Below are 27419 nucleotides of genomic sequence, written 5' to 3'. Positions count from 1 at the left end.
TCAGTTCTGTTTCTTGCAGCTACATCTGAAATTCATTGTTGATTTTTGTGATTGCTCCATCACATATAATGGGAAATGCATTTCCCCCCTGAGCTGATGAGATAAGGTTACAGAATCCACCGGTGCTGAGCTCATCACCCACGTGCACGGGCAACAAACGCACGCACACACACACACAAACACACACACACACACACACACACACACGTGCACGAACCCCTTGTTCAGCAGGGCACACAGACAATGTCCATTTAAAAAAAATAATTAAATTGAGTTAAATTCTAAAATATGTTTTTATAAAGAGGTCATTATCAAATATTAAAAAAATATATTTTCATTTGATATGTTGTTTAAATTCTTAATTGTTAAATATATGGAACACAAAATCCTATATATTTCATTGACTTAAAACCTAGCAGAATATGGTTTTGTTGACACATTATAATTGCATGTGGTTAAATTATATATATTTTTTTCTATTAACAGCAACACAGAGCAAATTATCTTTTTATGTCTTCTGTAAAAGGTTGATTTTATATATATATATATATATATATTATAAAGCAAGACAGAGAATTGTGGCGTCCAAATGTGCAGTACGAGTTATTTGTGTCCAGTGCTGCTGCTGAGGGAGAAGAGTGTGTGTCTGTGTGTGTGTGTGTGTGTGTGTGTGTGTGTGTGTGTCTGTGGAATCCAGGTTCCTCCCAGAGGACAACACACCTGTCAAGAAAGCAGGATACAATAACACACTCCATCCCAAAATAATAAAAAAAACAAAAAAATAAAATAGATCTGAGGAAACATTATCTAATAAAAAGGAAAAAATAGATCTAAAAAAAAATCAGTGAAGGTGATAAATAAATAAAAGAAAAGAAGAACAGGCCTCTGGTATTTAGTTAGTCATCAGGATTAATATAGGTTAAAGCAAATGTGTGGAATAAAAATAAAGGTGAAATGTAAGATATTATATGAATTGAATGTGTGTGGCTGTGGAGTCAAACAGCCAGAGGAAGTACCCTCTTTTCCTCTCTTTCTTTTCCTCTCTCTCTCTCCCTCCCTCCCTCCCTCCCTCCCTCTCTCTCTCTTCCTCCTCTTTACTGGGAGACCGCCCATGTGCGCGTTTCATGCACATTTGCAAGCAACTCCTATCTTCCTCCTATTTCACCATCACTGTCCTGCTGAGAAAACACTGCCTTTTTCCTCCTCTTCTTCTTCTTCTTCCTCGCGTCGCTTTTCCACCGCAGCTCGTCTTCCTCCAGTCTCTCTCTCTCTCCCTCCCTCCCTCTTCCTCCTCCTCCCTCCCTCCCTCTCTCTCTCTCTAGCTCTCTCTCCCCTTCTTTTTTCCCTCCTAGTTATGAAAACGTCACTTCAAGTCCCTCCCTGTTTGAATCTCATTAGTTTCTTGTGTGTTTCTCCCTGTCAATAATCCTGAATCCAGACTCTCTCTATTTCCATCCCTCTCTATCTGTCAATCAGCGCCGCCTTTGAACTGGAAACCACTCCGACCAACTTCAACTCACTCAATCCGAGCGGCTCGCCTCCTTCTCCGGCTTCCTTTTCCCTGCCAACATCCCCCCTTTTTTTCCTTTTTTGACTTTTTATACAACAACGACAAACCCCGCCAGAGCTTTTTTGGAAAACGCCAGTTGCAGACCCCCCCTCTCTTTAAAGAAAAACAAGAAAGAGACAAGAAAAACAGCAACTTAAAAACTCGGACTTTTCTCGATCCACCAAGAGGGGGTTCTCTCTCTCCCCTCTCTCCCTTCTTCTTCTTTTTCTTCTTTTTTTTTTTGTTAGAAACTTTGTGTCCCTTTTTGTGTCCGTTTTGAAGCTGCTCGCGTTTTTTGCTACAAAAAAAAAGAAACAAATAACCAACCGACCCGGGGGCTGAAGGAGAGACGGGAGACAGAGAGTGTCTCGCCCGGGGAAACATGCCGCAGCTGAACGGCGGTGGGGGGGACGACCTCGGCGCTAACGATGAGATGATCGCGTTCAAAGACGAAGGCGAGCAGGAGGACAAGATCCTGGACAACGCGTCGGCAGAAAGGGATTTAGCAGATGTCAAGTCGTCGCTGGTGAACGAGTCGGAGACGAACCAGAACAGCTCGTCGGACTCGGAGGTAAGTTCCGGAGAGAGAGAGAGAGAGAGAGAGAGGAGACTCCGGCGGCGGTGCAGTGTGTGCTCCGGACTCGAACCCCCGGAGTTCGTGTAAAGTTAAAAGTTTATTTTAATAAAGAGGAGGCCTGGTGTTGTGTTGACTACACGCTGCTGCAGTTTGTGTGTCCATGTTGTTAACGCACTCCCTGTGTCTCATTGCATCCTGAAGGCGGAACGACGGCCTCCGCCTCGCTCCGAAACTTTCAGGGACAAAACGAGAGAAAGTTTAGAGGAGGGTGAGTGTGTGTTCCTGTGACTCTACCACCCCCCCCCCCAGCCCAAGGCAGTGCTCACCTTTATTAAACAACTTTTTCTCCCTTTTTCTCCCTTCTTCTTCCTCTTCTTCAACTCTCTCCACCACCCTCCACCACCACCCCCCCCCGCCATGTTAGCTGCGAAAAGGCAAGATGGAGGGCTGTTCAAGAGCCCACCGTACCCGGGCTACCCGTTTATAATGATCCCAGACCTCTCCAGCCCATACCTCCCCAATGGATCACTTTCTCCAACAGCACGCACAGTAAGTTGCATTTTCATTTAACAACTTGTTATGTGCACACACACACACACACACTCCACACACACACACACACACTCATGCCGTGTTGTCACCCAGAAGTGCAGGCGATCAGTAAATCATAATAATAATGCAGAGGCAAGTTTTGCAGCTGCCCCATGACGTGTGTTAATGTGCCATGTTGTGCATGTGTGTGTGTGTGTGTCTGTGTGTGTGTGTCATGTGCAGCAGCTAGCATGCTAACAGGGCTAGGAGTCAATGCAATGAAAAAAGGACATAATGGATTTATGGCAGGTCATGTGCACGTGACAGTGTTATTATTATTATTATTATTTTTTTACTGAAATGATTTAAATTGTACCACTTTTTAAATTAAATGCACAACAAAGTTATTCTTGTTGTTCTTATAATTTAGAATAATTATTATTAGTAGCAGTTGCTTTATTGTTGTGCAGGCTCTGCTGGGTTCCAGCCCACAAGTGCATGTTTTTTAAGGCCCCCCCCACCACCCCATTGCCCCCCCACCCCTCCCTGAATAATGCAGCTGGCTGGTGTTTGCACAGCCTCATCAAAAATGCCCTTTTTTCTAACACAAACTGCACCCAGCACCCGGACCTGCACACCAGCGGCTCCCCGTACAGCACAGTGGAGCAATGTAAAATCCACACAAATGAAATCAATATGCAGATGTGCTTTTCAAAGTGATTTGCATGTGTCAAAACGTGTAAAGACATTAGGGGGAAAAGTGGCGCATGCATTAAAAATTTGACGGGTGTTCTTCCCCCTCCCACAAAAAAAAACAATTAAATTATTCTAAATATTTTCTTTTTATTTATGTATATGTTTTTTATTTTAGGGAGTGCAATTTATTGAAGGGACACTCTGCATGTGCATTATTGCCTTTTTAAAAAAATATAAATAAAGCCATGCAAACCCATGGTTATAAATAAATTCATGTTATTTATTTAGACACAATCAGCCGTGCTATAATTATGCTCACTTACTCGTTTGCTCAGCACCTCACTGGTCCCACCGGGCAATTGCAATCCTTAAGCAGCATAATTTTTTTTTTTTTCTTCTCCCAAACCATGGGTGTCTTTCTGCCCCCCTATTTTAAACGGTTGCAATTACAAGTCTGCGCTTTAGGACCTGTCATCTCATTTTACAAGGTTAAGGCAAAGACCAGGCATTAGGAAATATGACCACCTCCACCACCACCACCACCACCACCACCACCACCACCACCTCCACCTCAGTTCTGCCTAACGAAACTGATATTTGTTACCTCCATTTTTTTTTTCCCGGTGCGATGTGCACACCTTGAAAAATAAATGCACATCTGACACATAATGCCTTCTTTTGTGCTTTCTGCTTCTGAGATCAACACGATCACCCGGGGTTTCACTTGAAATTATTTTGGCTGCTTACACAATTCTCCCTACGTGTGTGTGTGTGTGTGTTGGCGAGTGTGTGTTTTATAGTTTAAAAAAAGATTTTACTATCATTCCCAGGCATATGCCCACATGAGAACATTTTGCCATTCTTTCCTCCTTACTCAGCCTTGTTAACGCTGCCGGGGCTGGTATTGTGGAATTAGTCGCTCATCATCACTTGACACAAACACACACACACACACACACACGCATGATTTGAAAATGAAGCAGTTCCTTGTGTCAGTGGCGGAGGGTTGTGGATTATTTCTTTGTGACTGTCACAGCGCTGTGTCCTGTACCTTCATTGTGCTTATGCAGCATTTAGAAACAGCAGTAAATTGTGTGGTGTGGCCGGAGGATGCTGCGGCGAGACGCTGCTGACCTTTGCTCTCTTAATTCCACCCCTGAAATTCTATTTTCAGACCAAACGGAAGGATCTTTTATTTTTATTTTTTTAAATGCACGTTCCCTGATTTAAAAAAAAAAAATATTATTTGTATGGTTGCCTTTTTAAAATGCCACGTTTCCTCTCATTAGAAATATCAAAAAGCCACTGGTGACTTTCATTAGACACGACTGCAGCTTGATTCTCGGATGTACCTGCGCAGCGACTGGAGATGAACATGGTTTTTCAGTTTGCAGTGGTGGTCCTACTGTACAGCCTCGGCCCCCACTGTCTGCAGCGCCCTGTGTGTCCAGCCATTAGAGCTTTGAAGTCGGCGGTCGCTGTAATATAAATGTATTAGACTTAAAGCTGGCATAAATAATTCACCTGGACATTGATTAGCTGTCTTGCTCCCTAACATGTCATGAGAGGCACTGAATATGACTGCTAGTATTATTGGAATGAGACTTTCTCTGTCTTGCCATGAAAGGCTTTGATTCTCGCTGCTTTTCCCTCCATTTCTCTCTCCTCCTGCTCCTCTTGCCCGGGATGATGCTGTGATATTATTTTCCGGATATGGATTTAGGGCCTTTTTAACTCTGTGTATTTTTCAATTTATTATTAATGATTTTTAAATTTAGATTTAGTGGCAAAATTATTCCGTATTTATCTTGAAAAATTGTGATGGATTGTGATTTAGTGTTAGTCATCCTGCTCTGTTTGCACATATTACCTTGTTTCTGTAATTTCTGTTTTTTGCATGACTTGAGGGGGAAAGAAAAAATTCCAGCATGTGGCAGTTACTATAATTTGTTGAACCTTTGGGAGCAATAACCTGTAAGAATTTGTTTTTCCTACCACCTACGTCCAAGGAGGCTCACAATTTAGTATCATTTAGCAATTTGACATGACGCAGTGCCCGGGCTCTAAAAGCCTTCCTGCCTCCGTCTCCTCTCCTCCTTCTCCCTGCCGTCTCCCTCCTCCTCCACCCCCACACACAAAGGCCTGCTGGATCACCGGGTGGAGGTTGAATTGGAGAAGTGGCCCTGGCCAGTTCACCCCAGTTTTTCTGTCTCCTTTCACTTTTCCCCCCTCTGTTCCCTTTGCTCTCTCTCCCAGCCTCCCTTCCTCTCTCTCTCTCTGTCTGCCTTTTGTTTCCTGCCGACGCTAACACGGGGCTTGTGAAAAAAGGCGATGGGTTAACTCCGGTGCTGTGGGCTAACATCACACCTCAACAGGTCTGGAGACGCGGAGGCTGAGGGAGGGCGGACGGGATCTGGGCGGCCAGCTCTCCTGCATCGGGGCTGTAGGGCCGTAAATCCACTGGCTTTATTTACTGCCTCTCGGACTTATGAATGTTAAGATATTTGACGCCACCCCTGGCCCCATAATTCTCCAGGCCTGGAGACTTTTGGCGGAGGTTTTGAGTTTCGACCTATAATTACGAGTAGTTTAAAAAAGAACAGGAAAAGTGTGTGTGTGTGTGTGTGTGTGTGTGTGTGTGCGGTGGGGGTGGGCGAAAGCACAACACCGGGCGTCCACCGCTGTGTTTAGAGTGAAAAAAGATGCTCTCAGAACCTGTGGCGATTCCCCTGGAAGAGGGTGGAAAGGCTTTGTGTAGTTGAAACAATAGCGTTTCTCCTCTTCTTCCTCCATTGTTTCAGACACGTTGTCGTGCTCGTGTTGCCGCAGATTCACCTTCGCAACAAAAAAACACAACAACCCCAAAATAAATCCACTTTCATTCAGACTCCTTCCCCTTTTTTTATGTCAGGGAAGAAATAATGGGGGGATTTTCTGGTCAGATTACTATAATGAACATGCAGAAGTGAATGCAACACTAGCTCCTTTGTGCTCACGTGCACACGCACACATCGCTGTGGCCTTATCTGTTGTAATTGACACAGACAGACAGTATCTTTCCCGAAACGTGGCAGCAGCATAAGCATAACAATGGTATATCATATGGATTATGTGTGTTCGGCTGCTGTAAATGGATGTTTGGCTGTGACAAGAGGAAAGATAGTTTAATACGGATTTATGGGGATAGGGCCCACACCTTATCAAATTGGCTTTACATGTTAATGGGGCCTAATTGGTGTCCGCGGGGGGTTTGGTGGCACGACGCGGCTGCATTCTGTGGCTCCAGCCGCAAAATGGACTCTGAATTTAGTCGGAAGGTTGCGCTCCTTTTGTCTTGCAAATCACTTTTGTTTACAAAGTATGGCGGAAGCGGCTCTTGCGTTCTCTCTCTCTCTCTCCCTCCCACTACTCCTTTTTGTGCTCCTCTCTCTCTCTCTCTCTCTGCTGTTTCTCTCATCCTATGCTAGGAGAAGGGGAAAGAAACGGTCCTTATTTTTTTTTTTTTCTTTTCTTTTCTTCGACTCAATAAACAGTCATAAAAAGTACAATCTGCTTTGGATTTGAGGAGTTAAGCTGGGGGTGGGGGTGAGGTGGGGAGGGGGGCTGGAAAGCAAAGTTTGGCACCATTAAACTAAAATTGAGGCCTGCTAAACATTAGCGGTGCGCAGCACATTCTCGGAGCTTAATTAGTACGAACTGTAATTGTTCATGGTCTGCCAATAGGAGTAATGCTCAGGAAAAGTGGAGTTGCACTAAATCGGCCCCGGGTTTTTAAAACAATAAATCACTTGCATATTTGTGCCGTGATTCAGATGGAGGCTCGACCTCTCCCATCTCGACATGTGGTAAATTGTAAAGTCAATGAATCGCAGATGTAGGGAGAGGGGGGTGGGGGGGGGGGGGGCTGGTGTAGTGGAGGGGGACTGGGAGAGAGAGAGAGAGGGAGAGAGAAGGGAGCAGGAGTACAGTAAGGTTTTGTTAGTGCCTGGCGAATAAATGGAAAAGATTTGTGCAGTAAATATTTACGAAGGAGATGTGTTTTTTTTTCTCTCGCTTAGTTTGTGGGTCTTAATTGTCTGATGCTGATGATGTTGGCAGGCTGAGCCGGGCGAGAGCTTAGAGACGCGCCCGTCGATCTGTCACTCTGCTACAGAGGGGAGAAGGAGAAGAAGAAGAAAAATCCAGTCAGTTTGTGGGTGTGTTCCTAATCAGATTTCTAACTGGTGCAAAGGGAGTCGTGGTTCCCTGGTGGCGCTGCGAGCTGCGAGCTGCGTTTGGGTGTAGCTGACGTTCAGCTGGTTCAGAGTTGGAACACATTTTTTAATTAAATCATTGCATTCATTGTGTTTTTTAATGTAATAACGGCTAATCTGATGCCTAATTTGGACTTCAATGTGACAGATTATGCCTGTTACTCATTAAGTCACTGCACAGCCCTGGATTTTTTTATTTAAGTACATTATTCTCCGACTGGGTCCGTCCACTGTTGCCTCCTGTCTCCCTCCCTGTTTCTGTCAGTGAGCCACCGCACTCTGCTTTTCTGTGTCTGAGCAAAGAAAAAAAAAAAAGGCATTAGTTTAGCAGCTGTGCACTGGTGCCCCCCCCCAACCTCCCAACCTCCCAGCCCTCAGTGTAACCCCCTCCTCTCCCAGACACCCCCCCCCAGCTCCCGCCTCCCTCTCTCTCTCTCTCTCTCCGTCTTTCTCCCATGCATTTCTATAGAGCTCAACACAAAGATAGTACTGTACATCTGGAATGCAACTTTTGTCATCTGTTAAATATAGGCTCCAGCTCTGCTCCTGGCCCACAGGGCTTGGGGCTCCCTGAAACATGGAAATTAAATTATTGTGTGTGTGTACGTGCATGTAGCCAACAGTTAAATTTGTCAGCATACAGAGTGCATTGCTTTATTTTTATTTGCTATGTTTTTTTTTCCATGGTAGACAGCACATTGTAAAGCCACCAGAATTGTTGGCAAGTTCACTTTTAATTTCAAAAGCAGCGAATGCACAGAAACAGATTATACCTTATGGTTTTTTTGAAGCATTTTCTTGCTCTAAAGTAAAAAAGTCTGCCTTTCTCCAAACTGTCACTTGAATATACTCCAAAATTTAAGGGGCCTTGTTTAACTGACCCATTCATCCCTGCTTGTTAAGTGGCCCCCGGTGCCAAATACACATGTTGACAGCGTTGGTTGGTCCAACGCGAAGCTTCCTCTCACTTTGCAGCCAATACCGTGAACTCTCATTGAACCGTTTCAAATAAAGATTTACTGAAAATGGTGATAATTCTAAGTGGTTGCTGGAGATTTGGGATTTTCTTGGCAGTGTTGCTGTGCTGCGCCTGCTGAGAAGATAAGGTTAAAATGACTATTGATCGCATCTGTTTAGATATGAAGGCTATGGTTAGGATTAGCTCGTTCCAAGATATGATTGCTTAGAATCCATATTTTTATAAAAGCAACTAAAAACTATTGTGCATTTATTGAGTTTTGAATAATTTCACAAATATGTTGTCCTGTAAATGTGCATTTAATTAAAAAATATAAAAGTTCATTTTTGATTGAGGAAAATAAATTATGTGAAGAAGTGAGCTGGACAAACAGAGCTCAGGTAATATCCCAGAAACACTTCTGGTATGTGAGTTTAACTTTTTTCCCCCCTTCCTCCTCGTTTCCTTGCCTTGAATGTGCATATTTCTGTAACTTCATTCATAATGGGACCGGAGTGCTCCAGTAGCCAAATGAGTTCACCAGTAGCTGAGTGGGAGGGAAATGACGGGGGTGGGAGGGGGCAGAGAAAAGCGGGAAACGTGTGTTAGGACTCAGTGTGTGTGAGAGAGTGAGTGAGTGGAGGGGGACGGAGGGAGCCGGGGGTCGGACGCACAAAAGCCTTCTGAATAGAGCGCATAATTGCTGTTAATGCCAGGGCAATGAGAGCAGCGACAGTTCCTGGTTAGATGTCCAAACAATGGCGCCCCTAGGCTTCACATTTATCTTCCCGTTTAAAAAGAAAGCAGGACAGCAGCAGAGAGGGACACAGATTTCAAGCAGGCACGTTTTGCTGTTTCCAGCCACGCTTGACGAGCACGCATATGTTCATGTATGTGGCTTCTGCTTCTGACCCACCTCCCACCCCCCCTTCTTCCCCTCTTCATCCAGTCCTCCACGTTGCTCTCAGTGCTTCCCACCCTCGTCGTTATGAAAAAAAAAAAATTTGCCTTAAAAAGCTCTGGGTGAGAGGGCCGCTGTGAGGCTGGAGGAATTCTCGCGGTGCCGGCCTTCTGTTTGGATTGTGGAGTGTGTTTCGGGAAGGGTCAAAGTGCACCGGCGCTGACATGCTTTTCGTTGAGAAAGATTCTCCTCTAAGCCCCCCCACCCTTTTTTTTTTTTTCCTACAACGACCGATAGGAAGGGCTTGAGTCTCCATTGGAGTCTTTTTCCCGAGCTTGTGTGTATGTGCGCATGCAGGAAGGAGGTGCCACACTGCAGTCACAGCTCTTAATGATCATGTCGAGCTAGATAATGACTAGCCGTGCCAGTGTGCAGTGAACACCTGTGGTACACCAGCCTCTTTATGGATGTGGTAGAATGCTCTGGGACGCACCACAGAAGAAGAAGAAGAATCTCAATCGTCCTAAAATGTTTTTAAAATAATTTCCCCTCCTGCTTTTTCCTAAGAGAAATACATTTTTGAACATAAGATGAAAAGGAGATATCTCTTCTCACGTGTAGTCTGTGATGCTCTGCAACATTGTGATTCTTATTGCCGGATATTAAACATAAATTATGTCAAACTCTATATGCAGCATCAGAATGTGTGCAGCTACATACAGCCCATTATGCAGAAGTTGTTATTCAGCAGCCTTGTTGTGTTTACTCGGTCCGTTTCTCCAGTCTTAATGTAGTCAAGGGAAAATCTGTATTCAGATAATCTGTTCAAAATGGCTCAGATGGGACGGAGGCACTTTGTGTGTGCTAAACACATAATGGAGGAGTTTAAGGTGATAAAACTCCAGTCCGTGTATTTTTAATCTACTAATTAAACTTTTAATTGTAGCAGGATAATCTCCAAGGAGTGTGCGTGATTGTGTGTATGGGAAGCGGAGCGAGTCCACTAATGAGGTGATCGTCTGCTTGTTTGTCGTTAAAGGTGCTGGATTCATACCCGCCTGCAAAAAGGTGAGGGAGGTTTTAAGAGCGCGAGCAGAAATAAATTCATCTACTAATCTGCGGATTACGGTCGGATTTGGCGGAAAAAGAAATGTTGGCGAGATTACTCAGAAATGCACAAGGCTAATAAAATGTAACCCCTTTACCCTGACTTGCGGCGTGGAGCTGGGTTAGATTCTTCTTTTTTTCCCCTCTCGCTGATGAACCAATTCCAGTGGAAAACAGATTAAGAGTAAATTCCTGTTTTAGCTCTTTAACCAGCTGTTAGAAACCTATTTACACACAGTAATAATGCGCCTTTTGTAAAGAGACAGCTGTCAACTTGTGTACAGCACGAGATAACATTTCATGTGAACAGCTTGTCACATCCACACATGGGCTGAGCCTGGCGCATGAGCACAGAGCTGCCTACTATTGTGCAGGTAATACTGCATGGGGTGCACAAGTGTTTGGGGATATGATTGGTTGTGTAAATTAAAAAAGATAACAATTAAATTCTGTTCTACGGACTGTATACTTTTTAAATTAGAAGGGTTCTAGAAGAGCGTTTACCTCTGCCAAGGCTGAACAGACTGAGATTTTTATTTGGATCTGCACCAAATTTTACACCCTCATTAATATCAGTCCTCTAAGCATGCTGGATTTTTCTCCATCAAGATCCATGAATTTATCTCATGAGAAATCAATTGAAATTCTGCCCTGCTTCACCAAGTCCTGGATCCACCCTATGATCTGGATCTGCAGCTAAATATAATGAGTTTCTGCGCTGACCCAAACCGCTTCCTTCCACCAAGTTCTGTGTTAATCCGTCCAGTAGTTTTTGTGTAATCCTGCAAACTAACCGACAGACTAACAAACAAACACAGACAAAAAAATAATAATAGCATTCCTCCTTTTTACCCCTGGAATGGATCTTTGTATTTTTAACTGCACTCATGTTGCGTTGGCCTGAAAACTCAAAACACATGTCTGAACATTGTTTAAGCGTGTGTTCAACTTACAACACATACCTCCCACACCCTCCACCACGTCCCCAGCATTACGTATTCATTCCACCCCAGTGAGAGGCCGGTGTGTCAGCAGTGTTCGGGGTCAATTCCAAAAGTGAACAAATTGACTCACAGCACTGAGTGAACCGTCAATTGCCTCCCTCCCTCGAGGGGTCAGAGTGAATGGAGTGTCTTGTTTGGACAACTGTCCCGGAGTGCGATGAGTGGCCTTTACCATTAAGCCGGGGGGGTACGAGCTGACGGACAGACAGAGAAACCAAATGAACTGGCAGACAAACAGATAGAATGGCAAGAGAGAATGTGGCACTGTCGAGGCGGAAAACAATGAAATCTAGTCACCCTGAAACGACTGCTTGATTGACATAACGACCTGCGGTTCACTGTCGTTGGCTGATGGTGTCCACCGCTGAGGCATCGACACCGAGACGAAGCAATGACTGTTGCAGTTTTCCTATAATAAAACTTGTCCTGAACGACAGCTGGTTTAGTAGATCGCTGTGTTAAATATTAAATGTGGATCAGTCCTGCTGATGTTTCTGCACTTAGCGTTCACATACTTTGGCGCAGGAAAGCTCACAGGGCGATTGTTCTACATCCTGGTTTTTTTAATAATGACGGGTCTTGACCCAGAATGGTTTTATTCCAGCAGGTTCCGCTGTGGGAGGCTCTTTTCAAAACTGTCGGAGTGAGAGATTGAATTTCATATTTGGTTTGGAAGCTGTTTGAGTCAAAGTCCAATATTAACACCACAAAATACCAACGTTTGTCTTTGGTGGGTAAACGAGTAAGGAACCGCTCGCCTGTAACTCCCATAACATCTTTTTTACAGGAGTATAACTGCTGAGGTGATGGCATGTGTGAAACACTCATGCTGAGACTTAGAAACATAATCCTGAGGTGGTCACTTTCATTTACCACCTCTTTGCATGTAAGCGAAAGGTTAATGTCGGGTACTGTGTGTCTGAAACCTGTTCAGTCATAATGAAAGTTGAGATAACCGACTGGCATCACTAAGCTGGGTTGGCCTTTGTGACATGTGATGCACGTCATTGTGCCCTTTGGAACCTGGAGGCTCTTTATCTCCTCTTTACTGCCTCTTGTATCTTTATTGACCACCACACTTAACATATTTCAAATATCAATAAAGATAAACTTCCAGCTACATCCCAACAGGTGGTTCCAGAGTGGATCTCTCAGCGACGTGATCAGTTCGGCTAATCTTCCTTCCGTGGGCAGGTCATTGTAAACTCTGGCTGTCAGCATTTCAGTAGCCAGAGTGAAGGGTGAGGAGCCTTTCGAGGCGATGAGTCCAGTTTTGCATGTCTATAAAAGCCCTTTGTCTGTAGTGGATGACCCTTGCTGTTGTAAGGCCTGTATCTGTCTCTGCTCCGGCGGGCGGGTGGGCCGGCCTGCAGTGAGGATGCAGCAGCTGGCTGAGGCCCCGGCACAGGAATGCTGTGTGTGCTGTTTAAACAGTGGCTTGTCTCAGTGCAGGGCCTGGAGGAGCGGAGGGAAGGAAGTTGCTGCATGTTTACTTAGCTGAATTGTCCTTTGGGCCCCCCCAGTGTCTAATGCACTTCTGTTCAAACATTCACAAGTGTGGAGATGACCCCCACTGATGCCGACGTTCACGGCTCTGCCTTCACCGGGCGTCTGCTCTCTGTCTGAAAGCGTGTGTGAACAATGAGGACTCGTAGCTTCTACTTTCCACCCTACTGTGGGTGTTTGCTGCTTTAACCTGGAGGCTTGGATGAGAGATAAAAAGTGTAACAAGGCTCAATTTATCACACTGAGGGAAGGGCAGGAGAGATAGGGACATATGAAGCGATAGAAGGCACCTCATTGCTCTAACCAAGGTCCCTTCCAACCAGCAGCCAGACATTGACGTACGGCAGAGTCGTCAAGCTAATTGTTGTTTGAATTACCTGTTATGAGTCGATGACAAATCTCTCACACTCTTGCCACCAGAGCGGAAAATGCATCCGGGGATTGGCATGATCATCGGGAGTGTGTAAACCTGGCTTCAACAAGATGGATAAATGCAATTATTGGGCAGACCTGGAGAGGAGAAAATCCATTTAGAGCCCGTAAAGCTAAGCAGGGGCCGTGGTTAATTCATTTGGCCAATTTACGGGTGATGTACGAGTGTCAGGGCACATTAGTCAGGCGCGGGGGGGGAGGTGGGTGTGTTGGCTCAATGGGTTGGGTAGATGTGGGTGTGTATTTTTTTTGGGGGGGGGGAGTTGAGGGACCACATGTGAAGATGCTCTATGGTTGCAATGCAGTCTCCTTGAGACCAATGGGCGCTTACTTAAGTTTTTCGTCACTCTTCCTCCCCCCCCCCCCCCCCTTTGCTGTCTCAGTGGACAAAACAAATGGAGCCTGGATGTGGAAATGACAAAAAGATGCGCTGAGTGGGAGGGAAGTGGGATTGCTTTGCAAATGATGTGGGGAGAATGTGGCTGTGGTCCGCTGGGCACCAGCATGTTTTGCCGCACTGAGCTCGATCCGGTTCCTGTCGGCACCTCCACATCCTGCCAGTTAAACAAATGCCTTTTTTAAGCAGCAGTCGTGGCCACGCTGATACCGGTCATAGTAATTATATGTTGTACAAGAAAAGATCCGTAGCCTAATTTCTGGTTCTGGTTTCAATCTGTCAAGAAGTGTTTTAATTTGTTGTTACAAACATCGTAATTTCTATGTTATAATGTAATTAGAAATGAGTGCAACATAATGCATAGGAGCAATAGGGTGATTGTTAATGTTGATTAATCATTACAAGTTACTCTGACCCTGTTTGTCTTCAATTCTCTTTATGAACTATGAACTGAAGTTTTAAATTGAGTAATAAAGTAGTGTTTGCCAGTGACTGACGGTTGAAGGTATTAAGCAGAATGACTCAGGCTCACCTGGGAAATCGTATCCCAGCCGCTAGCAGTCTCACCTATGTTGCTGTTGGTTTGTTTTTTATAAAAGCTCCTTGCTTGCTTGCTTGATGCTCCAAGTAATTTTTTTTTTATATTCTGTGTTTATCTTCTCTTGAAAGGCACTGACATTAGATGGCCTCACTCTGCTTAGTCTGTTACACAGCCATTGTTTCGCTGTAGCAAAAAAACCACTCAACGGTTACACAAGCTGAGCGGTATGCAAAACCAGTGGTTAGAGCACAGCCAGGCTGGTGAGAGGCGTTGTGGGAAGCTTTGGTTTACAGCCCCAAGCCACAGCCTAAATCAGGGCAGGGTTTGCTATCAGACAGAGAGACATGAGAGGCTAAGACCTCTCTCACTATGATGCCGGTTCTTTGAAAGTGGTCGGGATCATACTTGAGTGCCTCTCGGTTCAGTAGATGTGGATTGCCAGTGTTGCACGCATGTTTACAGTCTGTGTCAGAGACGGTGTGTGTGTTAGCATTTGTCACCTGACTGGCAGGCAGCCGCCCTCAGGAAACCAGAGTCAGTGTGAATGCCGAGGCTTGTCAAAGACAGGTGCCAGCTCCGCCGCCCATTCCTGCCATATAGCAGCTGGGGGAAGAGTGCAAGGCACACGGTCAAGTCCAGTGTGGGCCTGAGGGACATGGCATCAGCTTGAATTCACTGCTTGAGGGAAAGTAGGCAGGCCTCTGGCATAAGGCACAGACATGCTATATGCGCCTGTGGCATGCACCTTCTTTAACCACTTGGAATACCATACATTCTGTGCTCCTGTCTATGCACTTCCATAGGGCTACATGATGCTCTGAAATGAACTTTGACTTATGATTTAGTGTGATGAACATGGAATTTAGTTTTAATCTGGAAAGTGTTTTGAATTTGGGGAGCTGGGCAACAGATATGCACACATACTACAATGACATCAGTACCAGTGAACGCTAGCAACCACAAGTTCACTGTAGTGTTCACTGTTGCAGAGTATTACAAAGATTTTTTTTTTTTATTAATTAATTTTTTTAATTAAATGTTTTCTAAGGATTTAATTCAGTTATGGGTTTGATCCTCCCTCAGTGTTTAATTACCAGATTCATATTTGCCTTGTTGCGGTTTCATTTGACTTCAGAAGTTGATTTAGAGAACATTGAGGCATTAAGCAGCAGAGCAGCTTCTCTCACGAGCTGAGCAATGCCACAACTGGAAGGATGAACAGGAAACCTCCCCCGGTCTCCCAGGGTAGTGGGGCTGTAGATGTGCCTGGGAGCCATTACTGTAAGTCCTCTGAGCCTTCTGGGGAACTTCCATGGACCCACTCTTCTCACTTTCTACTCTAGCCTTTGGGATCACTTTTGAGTCCTGCAATCTGAAAATCCCAAACTGTACATATGCAGATCCCGTCATCATCCCCTGATCCGCCTGCTCACTTCTTCCCAGATGCTTGCCCACCCTCATGGGAGAACAACTGCTGCCTGCCGTCTATAGGCCAGTCAAATTCCTCACCCCGACGGGAGAAGAAAAAATAAATGGAAGTTTTCTATATGCTCCCACAGATCGTTTTACATCAGTAGACGTGCCTCCCCTTGCACAACTGTTCCCAGTTAGTGGTGAGCTGCCGGGCTTATTATGGTAACTGGTGTGACAAATGTTTTTCACTACCACTACGTATAGTTTCATAGTCCGTGGCTTAGTTGTAAAGTTAATGAAGCATTTTAACCAACGTGTTAATCATCCCTCTCTTGTGCTTTGGTAAATTTAGAAGTAAACATAGCACGGTCCTGGCATGGGAAATTAAGTTTAAGTTTAATACGACATAGGCCCAAGTCATTTATAGTCATGCAAACCAAAGCATTATGGTTTTAATGCTATGTCCAAGTTCCAAATTATGGCAATTGAGTTAACATTATTGTTAGACCCACATTTAGAAGTGATCTCACTCAATTCATTTGATATTAATGAGGCCAGGCAGCACAGTTATTTTGCTGTTATTGAGCTCTGCGGTTGTGTTAAATCATAAACAGGCCGAGAGAGAAGATACCTCACCAACAGCCAATGGTGAATAAATAGCAGAAGCTCAGTCCTGAATTTGAGGAGAATCGTGTTCCTCTGCTGGCAAGCTCGACTGCTGGAGCTCCCCGGCCAGAGATTGAGATGCTGTGGTCTTGAGACTCTGGGAAAGTCGACCTCTAATTGTTCACAGAAGCCATTGGCAGGGGGAGGGGGGGGCTGAGAAATGATGAGTGAGGCAACAACAGACGAGCCTGCTCACACTTGCCGTTCAGGTTTTTTCAGGGGAGAAGTCAAGCTCATGGGATGCTCCCAAACTGGTTGTCCTAAAAAGAGAAATAACTCCGCAAAAACCAAACTTTTATTTTTTTCCCTTCCCTGGCTCACTTTTAAGAGACAGACACTTTCTTCACGTTTTAAATTGGCCTTGTCATGCGGTTTCCTCAACTGGGCTGCCGGGAGCCGACTGTTTCCACATAGGCCAATGTTCTGTACCAGTTTGGGGTTTGAGAAAAATAAGGGTCTGTTTTTTCTGGCATTGATCACTGTGGTATTAAACTTCCCATTTTTTCCAAAAGCTAACACAGTCATGCGCTTGTGTTCTTCACGCCTTTTTGATCTCTGTCACAGTCGCTTGGCAAGCGGCACATCTGCGTCTGTCCTAACAGTGCCCCGACCCTGTAACCTCCATCATCCAACCCACACACACACACTTGTAGCACAAATCCAGCTTCTGTGGTGTTTTTTTCTCTCTGTGGCATAATTTAGCAAATAACATCAATAATGATTCAATTGGGCTTAAAGTAATTGAGAAGCGTCCTGCTTGCCATCTGTCTAGTGAGATTACTACATTCTGTGTAATTAAACATGTGACCTTGCGGCCGTGGAGGGAGGTGCCAGTGGGCAGCCTCCGCTAAAGAGCCAGGCCGTCTTATTTGAGGAGGGGAGGCTGGCTGGGACGGGGGAGAGTTGTTGTGCGGTTTACACAGTTTACCCCAGCTACTAAAGATAGCACAGGCTGGTGTGAGTTGAGCTTAAGTGGCAGTCTCCTTTACATGGATGTGTACTGTGTGTGTGTGTGTGTGTGTTTGTATCTCACACCAACGAACCCGTGTCAAAGCCCAAGTCGCCAAGCCTCAGTCAATTTGGTGATATGAGAGGAGCCCAGCTGAAGTCTGAGTGATCCCTGTGTGCACACAGTGGAACCAGGAGAGGATGGGAGACGCTGTGGCCAATGGGAGCACGCGTGTGTTTGAGCCGGTGGGGTCACGACGGGCTGAATGGAGGGCTGCTGTTTTAACTCCGATTTTATGTGTGGTTTTGTTTGGACTCCTGAGGTTTGGTTTCTCTTGGACAGTGTCCAGAGACTACAAGGCCTGCTTCTCCTCAGCTCTCCTGCGAGGCCGCGGTGAGGAGCCCTGCAAAGCTCCGTGATTGGATTTCGGTCCTGATCTGGTTGTTTGGCGTTGTAAACAAGGTCTTAAAGACAGGGGAGACGGTGAGCTAATGAGTTTTTGTGTCAGTGGGGGTGGTTGTGTAATTTTTCAGGCTTTATCTTCCGCATCCTCTGTTGTGGTCCCACACTCCTGATCAAGAAGAGAAACCAACAGAACTCTGACATACAGTACAAACGCGAACACAAATCCAGAGTATGCAACTGAAAAATACATCAGTGTGGGCAGGATGGTGTCTTATAATACTTCCGTCCGGAGCTTGGAAAAGAAATCCTTCTTGTCTCCCCCCAAAAACAAAAATAACCATTTTAATCACTATGGTTGTGCTATGTCGCAGCCACAGCCCGGCTGGCAGGACCCGGCTGAGGTGGCACCGGCCACTGGGGATGGGGACGAGGCCTGGGCCGGCCTCCAGGGAAATTACAGGGTGGTGAGGAGGAGGAAGAGGGCTGGGGATGAAGCCTGCCTTCCACTCCCTGCTGTCAGTCCAGGGAGCTACTGTTTGCAGCGAGCTAGCTCCTCACCGTTTCATCTTTGCCCCCCTGGAGATAATTGGGAATGTAGTGTGTGTAAACATGTTTTTTTGTTTCACCGTTACGTTTCATTGTTTCAGTCACAAGGCCCGTGTATCCACCCAGCATGGCGGAAAGAAATACATTTTTATTCTTTTTTAAATCAGTCCACTTTTGAAATGTTCTTAAGTATCATTTTCTGTTTCTTACATTCGTATTCATCTGCTCTCCCTTTAACCTCTTCAGCCTTGTTTCCACCTCCCTCTCTCCACCCAGAAATCCCTCCCTGCGCTGCCTCTCCTCTCTCAGTATGTGCTCTGATTACCTCTCCAAACTGGCAATAAGTTGATTGCTTTACAGAGATGATGTAAGCCTCTGCCCTAGGGTACATCAGGTTGGATTTCTCCCGCTTTATCTTGTAAAGCCTAAATTAACAGCTGGTTTGGTTGGAGTTCTTCTGGATCTGACTAAAGGATTAGGCTTGGTTCTCATGCGAGTCAATCCAGTTTGATTTATTGCAGGTCTATCAAAAAAGATCAATGGGAGTCCTTTTGAAAGTAAATCCTTAATCGCCCTTTGCACTTACGTGTCATCATTGTGAATCTATTTTCCTCCCGTCTATCTCCTGCTCGGTCCTTTCTCCACTTCTCACTCGCTTCTTATTCCTTCCTCACACCATTGCCTTGTCTGTCTTTTATATTTTCTCTTATTTCTTTCTCCTTGTACAACCCACCCAACACAATCTGTGGTAGCTATTTATCTCCCGTCGATGGTATCATGGTCAATTCCCAGATAGATTTTTCTCTGTTCTCATTAGTTATCCATCGGGACCAGTCTGCCCCAAGCCGGGCTTTAGTATCCGCCGGTCGTGATCACAACCGAAATAAGACCCCACCGCTGCCACTCTTGTTTTGTCTTTGTCCAAACTTCGCTGAAATCTGGCCCCGTCTTCTCTCCACATTAGAACTTCTGGCCTCTAGCACTAGTTATGGTGGACATTTAGGAATTCACATGCTTTTTCTGCTTTTAAATATTGGTAAACACGAACGAAAGGGCCATGCTGGGGAAAGTGAGTATGACAGAACCCTTGAGGATGAGCATGTGATATGGCTTTCTTTTTTTTCTGGTTCTGACATTATAGCGCTTTTTCTTGGTTGAAGCTCATTTACATTTTGTGGTTCCTCTAAATCAACAGAGCAGCCTCGAATTTCACCCTCTGATGACATGAGGCTTTTAAATCCGTGCTCTTTGGTTTTGGGAGAGTGAGATGTTTACAGAGCTGATACACGGACATGGGTGACACTATTGGCCGGTTTTAGCTCAACGCAGAGATATGAGCCAATGTGTAACAAGAAATTATCGTACAGAACAGGAAAAGGCATGTCATATTTGGATCTCAAAATCTCAAAACATGTGTTAAGCCGATTCCAATGACATAATCTGAGATTTCGGTTATCTCCCATATTGGAATACTGAACGCTTCTTTTCTTGCACATTCGAGTGCACATACTACCCTGTCGACAAAATGAAATCACACTCAAGCAACACCCTTCCCCATATACTCTTCTAGACATTCGTAAAGCGACCTGGCAGCTGTTGAGAAGTGAGGGAGCTTGGTCAGGCTTATATAGTTCGGTCTACTCCAGTTCTCTCTTTCAGTAACACTTTCTCCAGTTTCTTCATCAACAGGGGTCATTATGTGTTACCTCCAGCACCCTGCTCAACGACTTATTTTTCCCAACTCTTTCTCCATCTCTGATGACTTTCAAGAAATGTCTGTCTTTAAGACCACTGCCACCGTGCCACCACGACTTGCCTATGTCAGCCAATATTTTGCTGGAACCCTGTCTTTTCCTAAGGATGCTCTCATACCCAAAAGTCCAAACTACCCAAGCCATGGTTCATTTTAATCTGGACAGAAACCACCTTTTGTGGTCAGATACATTTTTGGTGAATAGGTAGGGTGGAGGGGGTGAGACGGGTTCAGGGTCGAGCCATTTCAAATTCAGGTGCATCCTCCTGGCATGCTCAGTGAGCTGGATGGCTGGCAGACCTGTGGTTGAGGTGTGTGTGTCCCTGTACTTATATCTCTGCGAGGACCATAACTCACTTTTTCATTTGGCTTTGAGGGTTAAGACTTGGTTTTAAGGTTAGGCTAAGAATAAGGTTTAGGGTTAGGCATTTATTTTGAATGGTTAGGGTAAGGGGCTATGTATAATGTCAATGAGTGTCCTCACTAAGATAGAAGTACAACCGTGTGTGTGTGTGTGTGTGTTGGGGGAGGAGGGGGTCGAAGGGATACGTGGGAAGGAAGGGCCTGCTTGTCAGCCAGCTGGACCTCTTAATCCTACAGCCTTGGGGAAAGGGCCTGTGTGTATGTGTGTGTGTGTGTGTGTATGTGTGTGTGTGTGTGTGTATGTGTGTGTGTGTGTGTTATTCTCAGAGATTTGTCAATTTTAGCACACCTCTGCTCCACTCGTTGGCCCAGCTGAGCCCACAGTGTGTGTGTGTCTCTCTGTGTGTGTGTGTGTGTGTGTGTGTGTGTGTGTTTGTGCTCCAGTGAGACACAACCAGGATTTTGTGTGCACTGTGTTTACTGTTGTCCTCGCTTTAACGCCACACTGTATATTCATGTCGAGACGACACAGCCTCTCGCGTCCTTGATGTTTGAGGGGGGTGCCTGGGGGGGGTTGGTGTGAGGCGAAAGTGGTCCGTGATGGGGGTGAGGGCTGTCCCACGTTGCCGGTTGAGGATAGCGAAAGGGGGGGGGGATGTTGTGAGGGCAACAAACACCGCCAGTATACCCCTGCACCTCCGCCCCATTCAGTCCCATCCCCTGTCTCCAGGCCCAGCCCTCTCTCCGTGTCGAACGCCCGTTCTCCAAAACTCCCGTGTGTGCATTTCCATCCTGCGCTACGTCACCCTGTAACCAAGGGGCTGGTTGCGTCATCCCCTTGTCATTCATTAGACAAAAAACATACTGTTTAGCCACATTCCATGCAAGCTTCCTCTCCCCCCCCTTCCCGAGCACGCTCTCTCCCTCTCCCTGTCTCTCTCTCTCTCTCTCGGCCCCACTCTCTCTCTCTCTCTTTTGGCGTAGACTTTTGCATATATCACAGGCTGGCAGGCTAAGAGCTTGGGACTTCCCCACGCCACACTCCAAGCCTTTGATCCTTTGCTTTGGAGGTAACATCAAAAGGAGAGGCATAGAAAGGCAGCTACTACTGTGAAGTTCAATGTTCAACTTGATGGCTTGGCTGAGGGCTTTTTTTCCTCCCTCCCTCCCCCCCCCCTCTTCCCTCACCTCCCTCCCTCCTCCCGCTGCTCCCTCGATCCCTTCGCTGCATCCCTCAGCTGACAAAAACACACAGTTTGCAGCCAAGGGTGTTTTTGTGTGTGTGTGTGTACGTGTGTGTGTGTGTGAGCGCCTTTGACCTCACCTCCATATAACCTATCTGGCATAAAACAAGACCTCCTCCCCGTAGAAACTCAGATATACAGATGGTGTACACAAAGATTCAGTCGTTTCTTTCTGACGGAGTGGTAAAAGGTGCAGTTCCAGTGCCCAGCCCTTTCCATCCCTCTTCCCTCCGTGTGGATACCAGGCAGCATCCTATATTGCAGCTGGTTGCATCAATGCCAAGCCAGGCTCCCCCTTGCTGCAGCGGTGCTAGATAGGTTAGCTAGAGGAAGAGGGCATCACACCATATTGTTTTCTGCACGCTCTCTCTCTCTCTCTGTGTGTTTGAATAATCCATCCATCCTCTCAACATCACTTCTTCTGAATGTGAGAAAAAGAGAGGAAACGCTCACAAAGGCAGAACGACCTTCTCCTTGCTTTGGTTGCTGTGTTGACTCGGGGAACATGAAGTACGCATTCATTTGCTCTCAGGAAAACAAACAATTCTCGTAATGAGCGTCTCAACTGAGTTTATTATGCAAACTCTCGAAATTAAGGAAGAATCAGATGAATCTGGTCATTCCAGGTCAAAGCCAGGTTCTTCGGTGGTATAGTCAACCGTATTTAAATGACACAGACTTCTGCGATGCAGAAAGCTGAGGTGCTCCACTAAATGCTTTTTCGTCTTTTATGAGCTTCCCAGTCTGACTGTGCCAATTAGCAAAGGCGTGTGGCCTGCTTTTTCTTCTCCTCTTTTTTTCTTCTTGCTCCAACTCTGTTTCTAGATAGACGCTTGCACCGCACACACACACACAGGCACACACGGCAGTACACACACCAAGCACACGTTTCACGTTTGGTGTATCATTAGCTTAGTGTGCGGGGAGGCGTGCGAGCCCGGGCTCTCTCTCCTGCCTTATCTCCATGTCAATCACAGCGTGTGTGTGAACATCAGTTGTAATGATCTCCATCCAGCCTGTCGGTGCGTGTTAGCGCCTGGCTTCCTTCGCCCCCGGAGCAAGCCGTTCCCTAGCTAATAGATGCAAAATTAAGCTGATCAATAGATGGCCTCAGCTCATTATTGACATGTTATTGCAGTGTGGGATTTTTGTCCAGGGGTTTTATAGAGAGCTGGATGCAAGGCAGGAGGAGCAAACAAAAAAAATAAAAAAGTTAGCCAAATCGCTCAGGCCACTTTATTTCAATTTTTCAATAATATTGTGCTGAGATAACTTTCTCAGTCACGTGCATGCAGAACAGATTCAAAAAGCTGTATTTAAATTTCTTGTCTTATTGGAGGAGTAATCATCTGCTCAGTTGTAGGAAATGAGATGGAGACTTTGTAAAACGGCGTATTAAAGATTCATCAATAATTGGCATGTGTGCTGCTGTTTGTGTTGCGGGGGTGCGTGTGTGTGGGGTGTGCGTCTCTTATGGATGGATCACTGTGTGATTGAGCTAAGTGGTAATTAACCATGAGAGAGGTGTGTGTGTCTTTTTTTTTTAAGCCTGTGCTTGCAGTTGCATGCGTACAAGCACGAAGCTGCTTACGGTGCTGTGTGTCAGGGAAAGGAGGGGGGGGGGTACCGCGGAGGGTGCGTCACTGACAGAGCTGATTGGGAGGTGGCGGCGGGGGTAACGTGGTCAGATTCGGGTGGGACAGCAGCGGTGGGGGTGTTGGCACCCACTCTGGCCCCGAACCACAAAGATGCCTCCCCTGACCTTCCTCAGGTCTTATTGTCATGGAAGCATCTCCAATTTTAATGAGCTCCAATAACCAAGCCCTTATTACTTATTTATTCATTAAGCTACCGTGGCCAAGCGGCAGTACCCTGCTGTGTGAGTGTGCATGTAATTGCTCGTGTGAGATTTATTCTTTCCCTTCTTCCTTGCCTTGATATCATAGCAAAGACTGTTTCGTAACAGCAATCATTGGTTAGGTAAAAGCAAATTCAACCTAATACAGATGAGCCCACTTGGATGGGTTACAAATCTATCACCTGAAACAATATTTGAGATTTGTTTTGAAAGCTTTAAAATTCTGGGCTTTAGGCTTGCTGAGGGAGAAGGCCTCATGAATATAGAGGTCGAACTGCTTCAAGGTGTATGTGCAAGTACGAAAGAGAAACCCAACAGACTGAGTGTTTGTTGGTTTCATGTGATGCTTTTGTGAAGATTAATTGCCTGTTGGTATTTGTGTGTGATGCCTCCGACTTAATGCCTTCTGATTGATGAATATGCGTGGGTGGAATTGTGTGATAGCGCGTAGTGATTTCTGAATATCGGAAGTCTCTGTGAAGCCTGTGAGTGTACACACTCTCTCCCTCTGAGGCATGTTTCATAGCTTCCTTATATCCAGTCTACCGTTTAACTAATTCATAGTGAACTCTCGCAGAACAAAACCAGACGCCCAACATCAAGGGCAGCTCTCCTCCAGCACAATACCAAATACAGCATTCGCCGGCAGAACGTGGGCGCTGCAATCGGCCGACTCTTCTCCCTCAGCAAAGCTCATCTGCCTTTCACCTTTTTAACTCTACCCTAACCCTGCTCCCTGCAAGCAATGGTAAGCGTGTTGTGAGAGTATGAGTTGCCCAACCTCTTCTCCTCCCAGCCTCTGGTCTGGCCTTGCATAAGGGGCTCAGACACACCTAGTCCCGCAGACGTGCCTGTTCACCCCCATGTAGCCTCTAAGTAGGTCAGTGTGTACGTGTCTCCAGCCAGGGAAGTCCAGGACCTGATCTTTGCCCTGTCAATCCAGCAGCCTACTTCCGCTTGGATGTGACTCACCTACTGATTACCGTCAGTAATGCACAGAATATCAGAATTCACACAGTACAGTAAATAATAAATAAATACAACATCTAAATAATAGATACTGTAAAGTAAGAGTTTAATCATCTAATGCCACACGATGATGTTTTATACTAGTTGACACAGGGGGGATGTGTTGTAGCCTACACATTAGCACAAAGGAAACGAACAGGAAAGTAGACACAAATTTGATTTGTTGTTTTAACCTTTACGATGTTTCACCCTTCATTTAACTGGTAAGTGGCAAAACATCCTTGTGACAAAACCAGTAAATCCAGTAGCCTTTGACTCAGCACATATATCCTGTTACTTGGGTGACTGAAAGTATTCATGGCATATTCAAGCAGCAACATAATACAAACGTGCACTTTTGGCAACATAAACCTCGTGACAAAAAAGTGCAAAACTCTTGAGCGAATTTCTTTAAATTTTGTTAAAATGTCCACTTTGACTGACAGATGAACTTTTGTGGTTTGAGGTCAAGTTCAGTGTGAACTCAGAAAACTTATTTTCATTCTCGTGAACATAATATGTCAGGAGCACTGCTTGGACTGGAGGATGAACTGATTAGATTTCGGTTGTGCAAAGTTCACAAACACATTTTTTGGCCTCTTGAATTTGATATCTTAGAATTGCTATAAGGGAAGATCTCTAAATTTGGCAGAAATATTCGCTCGGACTCAAAGGTGAGCTGAACTGTAGTGGTCACATGTCTCAAGTCAAGTTCACCACTGATTGGCCTAGGCATACAACCACAAGGCGGTAATTCTAGTTGTAGCCTTCGCAGCTTGAGCACAAAATGAAAGCATGAAAAATAACCACACTAGGGAGTATTGACTTGTAATCCCATTTAAATCAACTGTAATTGTTGTCTTAATGTGAGTATCTAAGATGCATTGATTAGGCTGTAAGTATTACCATTGCAATAATCCTAGCTTCCAGCTGCATAACAATTAACCCACTTTGTTTATTATGGAAGTCAAAGAAACCGCCTAAGAGTCCAAATTATATTGTTGACTGAGTCTTTACTCAGAGAAGGAAAGAGGGAGAATCATTCGCAGAGAAGAGCAGCCAGTGCAGCTCTGTGAAGCAGCAGAAACACCTTAAAGCAGAGGCATTCTGCAGCAGAGCCTGATGCTAAAGGTGCCAGAGCGCCTGTTCATTAGCGAGGCTGATGGAAGACTAGCCAGCCCCTGCTGGCCTTCACCCTCCCTGCCACTATTTATAGAGCAGCCAAGAGATACTCTTAATGACACAGGGAGAGGGACAGTGGGTACGGGGGGAGGGGGTGCAAAAGTCAGAATTGAATGGTGTTTACTTTCTGAGCCTTGTTTAGAAGCCGGTGTGTTTTGGACTGCAATCATGTCACCCTCACACTTCCTTTGAGAATGCTGCCGTGTATGTGCATTCAGGTGTAATCGCTGCCAGAGTCTGTCATCATCCAATCACTTTAATTATAGGTAGGGAGCTGTGTTTTTGCTAAACTTAGGTCTATTGAGCAATTTTGGCTCTGTGATTGTTGTCAAAAAACTTGTGTCGGCTATGTGTTGCGCAACCGTTTAAAACTTTCCGGTCAATCAGCTGCTGTTTGAACAGCACATTTGTCCACACCTGCTATGCAAACAGTGTCAGAGCAAAGCCACACTCATGAACCGGTGTTTAAAAGAGCGGAACTAACTTCCAGAACAGGCCAGTTAAAAGTCAAGTGTTCATGGAAATAAGACACCAAACCACATCTATTTCCAAACCAAGCAATTCTCTCTCTTTTTAATAATCACTTCCTGAGATGTCTGCAACATCAGTATTTCATAAGCCTGTTTCTTCAGCCTCCTTTTTTAAGGGTGAGTTCAGTCTGAGTTTCGTAGAGAGGATGGAGAGGTCACGTGCACATGCTCCGTGTGGAAGAAAGGCTTACATGAGAGTGTCGGGGTGAGTTTTCCAGCAAGAAAGAGTGAGAAGGGGAGTTTGAGGTGGAGGTGGAGATTGTTGGCAAACGGGGTAAGGGTAGGAGGTGCGGAGGGGAGGTTTTGGATCAGGTCGGCTGCCTCAGTGCTGTCAGGGCCAGTGGAACCCCCTAGGTGTTCTGGCTTTAGAGTAAATATGGGCCCAGCGGACCCCTTCCAGCCCCAGGGCACACAAACCCCAGGCCTTCCCACATTCCACTTTTATTTTCCTGGTTGCAAAATGCCTCTGGCTATCAGAGCAGGTGGGGTTTTTTTTTTTTCTTTTTTATATTTACTCATAAAATGTGCATTAGTGGAATCAAAGCAGCCATGATGGGCCCTCTTGTGTCTGCTAACTTTCTCCCAGGTTTGTCGAGAAATTCTTTGGCTACTTCCATTCACTTGGCGGTAAACAAACCAAATCCATTTGTTTACACTGAAGTCTTCCAACAGACACAACAACGTATCACATGTCTCAGTGGGCTGGTGGCTTTTATTATTAGTATTGTTTTTTAACCAAGGGGATTTCAAAGGGTCTGCGTTGCATTAAGCTTCTCCCTCCCTCAATTACAGAAAATTACCGTCCCCTCCTCAACAAATTACGTGCTTGTACAACCACGTGTTGGCTTCTTCTCTTGCACCTGTGAGTGAGGACAGAGACTTCAGGCAATATCCGCAACAGATCAAGACAATATGCTCGGCTCTCGTTTTTTAAAGGGATAAAATTGTAGTCAAACTGGATGAACTAATCTCTTAAGCTCTGTGCAGTTTACTCGCAGAGCTTTGAATGGGCTCCTCTTACTAGCCTTGATCATTTCAGCCTTAAATAAA

The 27419-nt window shown here is 45.4% G+C and overlaps 1 protein-coding gene across 1 annotated transcript in view; it reads left to right on the top strand.

Moving 5' to 3' along the window:
* The first annotated feature begins 1421 nt into the window (after positions 1–1421).
* Positions 1422–27419, top strand: part of tcf7l2 (transcription factor 7 like 2) — an 89946-nt gene continuing 63948 nt past the window's right edge. The window contains 3 exon segments of the mRNA XM_061095333.1: positions 1422–2120; positions 2328–2394; positions 2551–2675. Of these exon segments, the coding sequence (XP_060951316.1) occupies positions 1932–2120; positions 2328–2394; positions 2551–2675 (381 nt within the window). The 5' untranslated portion in view covers positions 1422–1931.

This window comes from Limanda limanda, chromosome 21 (genome assembly GCF_963576545.1).
Source record: "Limanda limanda chromosome 21, fLimLim1.1, whole genome shotgun sequence".
Classification (NCBI taxonomy): domain Eukaryota; kingdom Metazoa; phylum Chordata; class Actinopteri; order Pleuronectiformes; family Pleuronectidae; genus Limanda; species Limanda limanda.
This window is presented reverse-complemented; position numbering and strand designations above follow the sequence as displayed.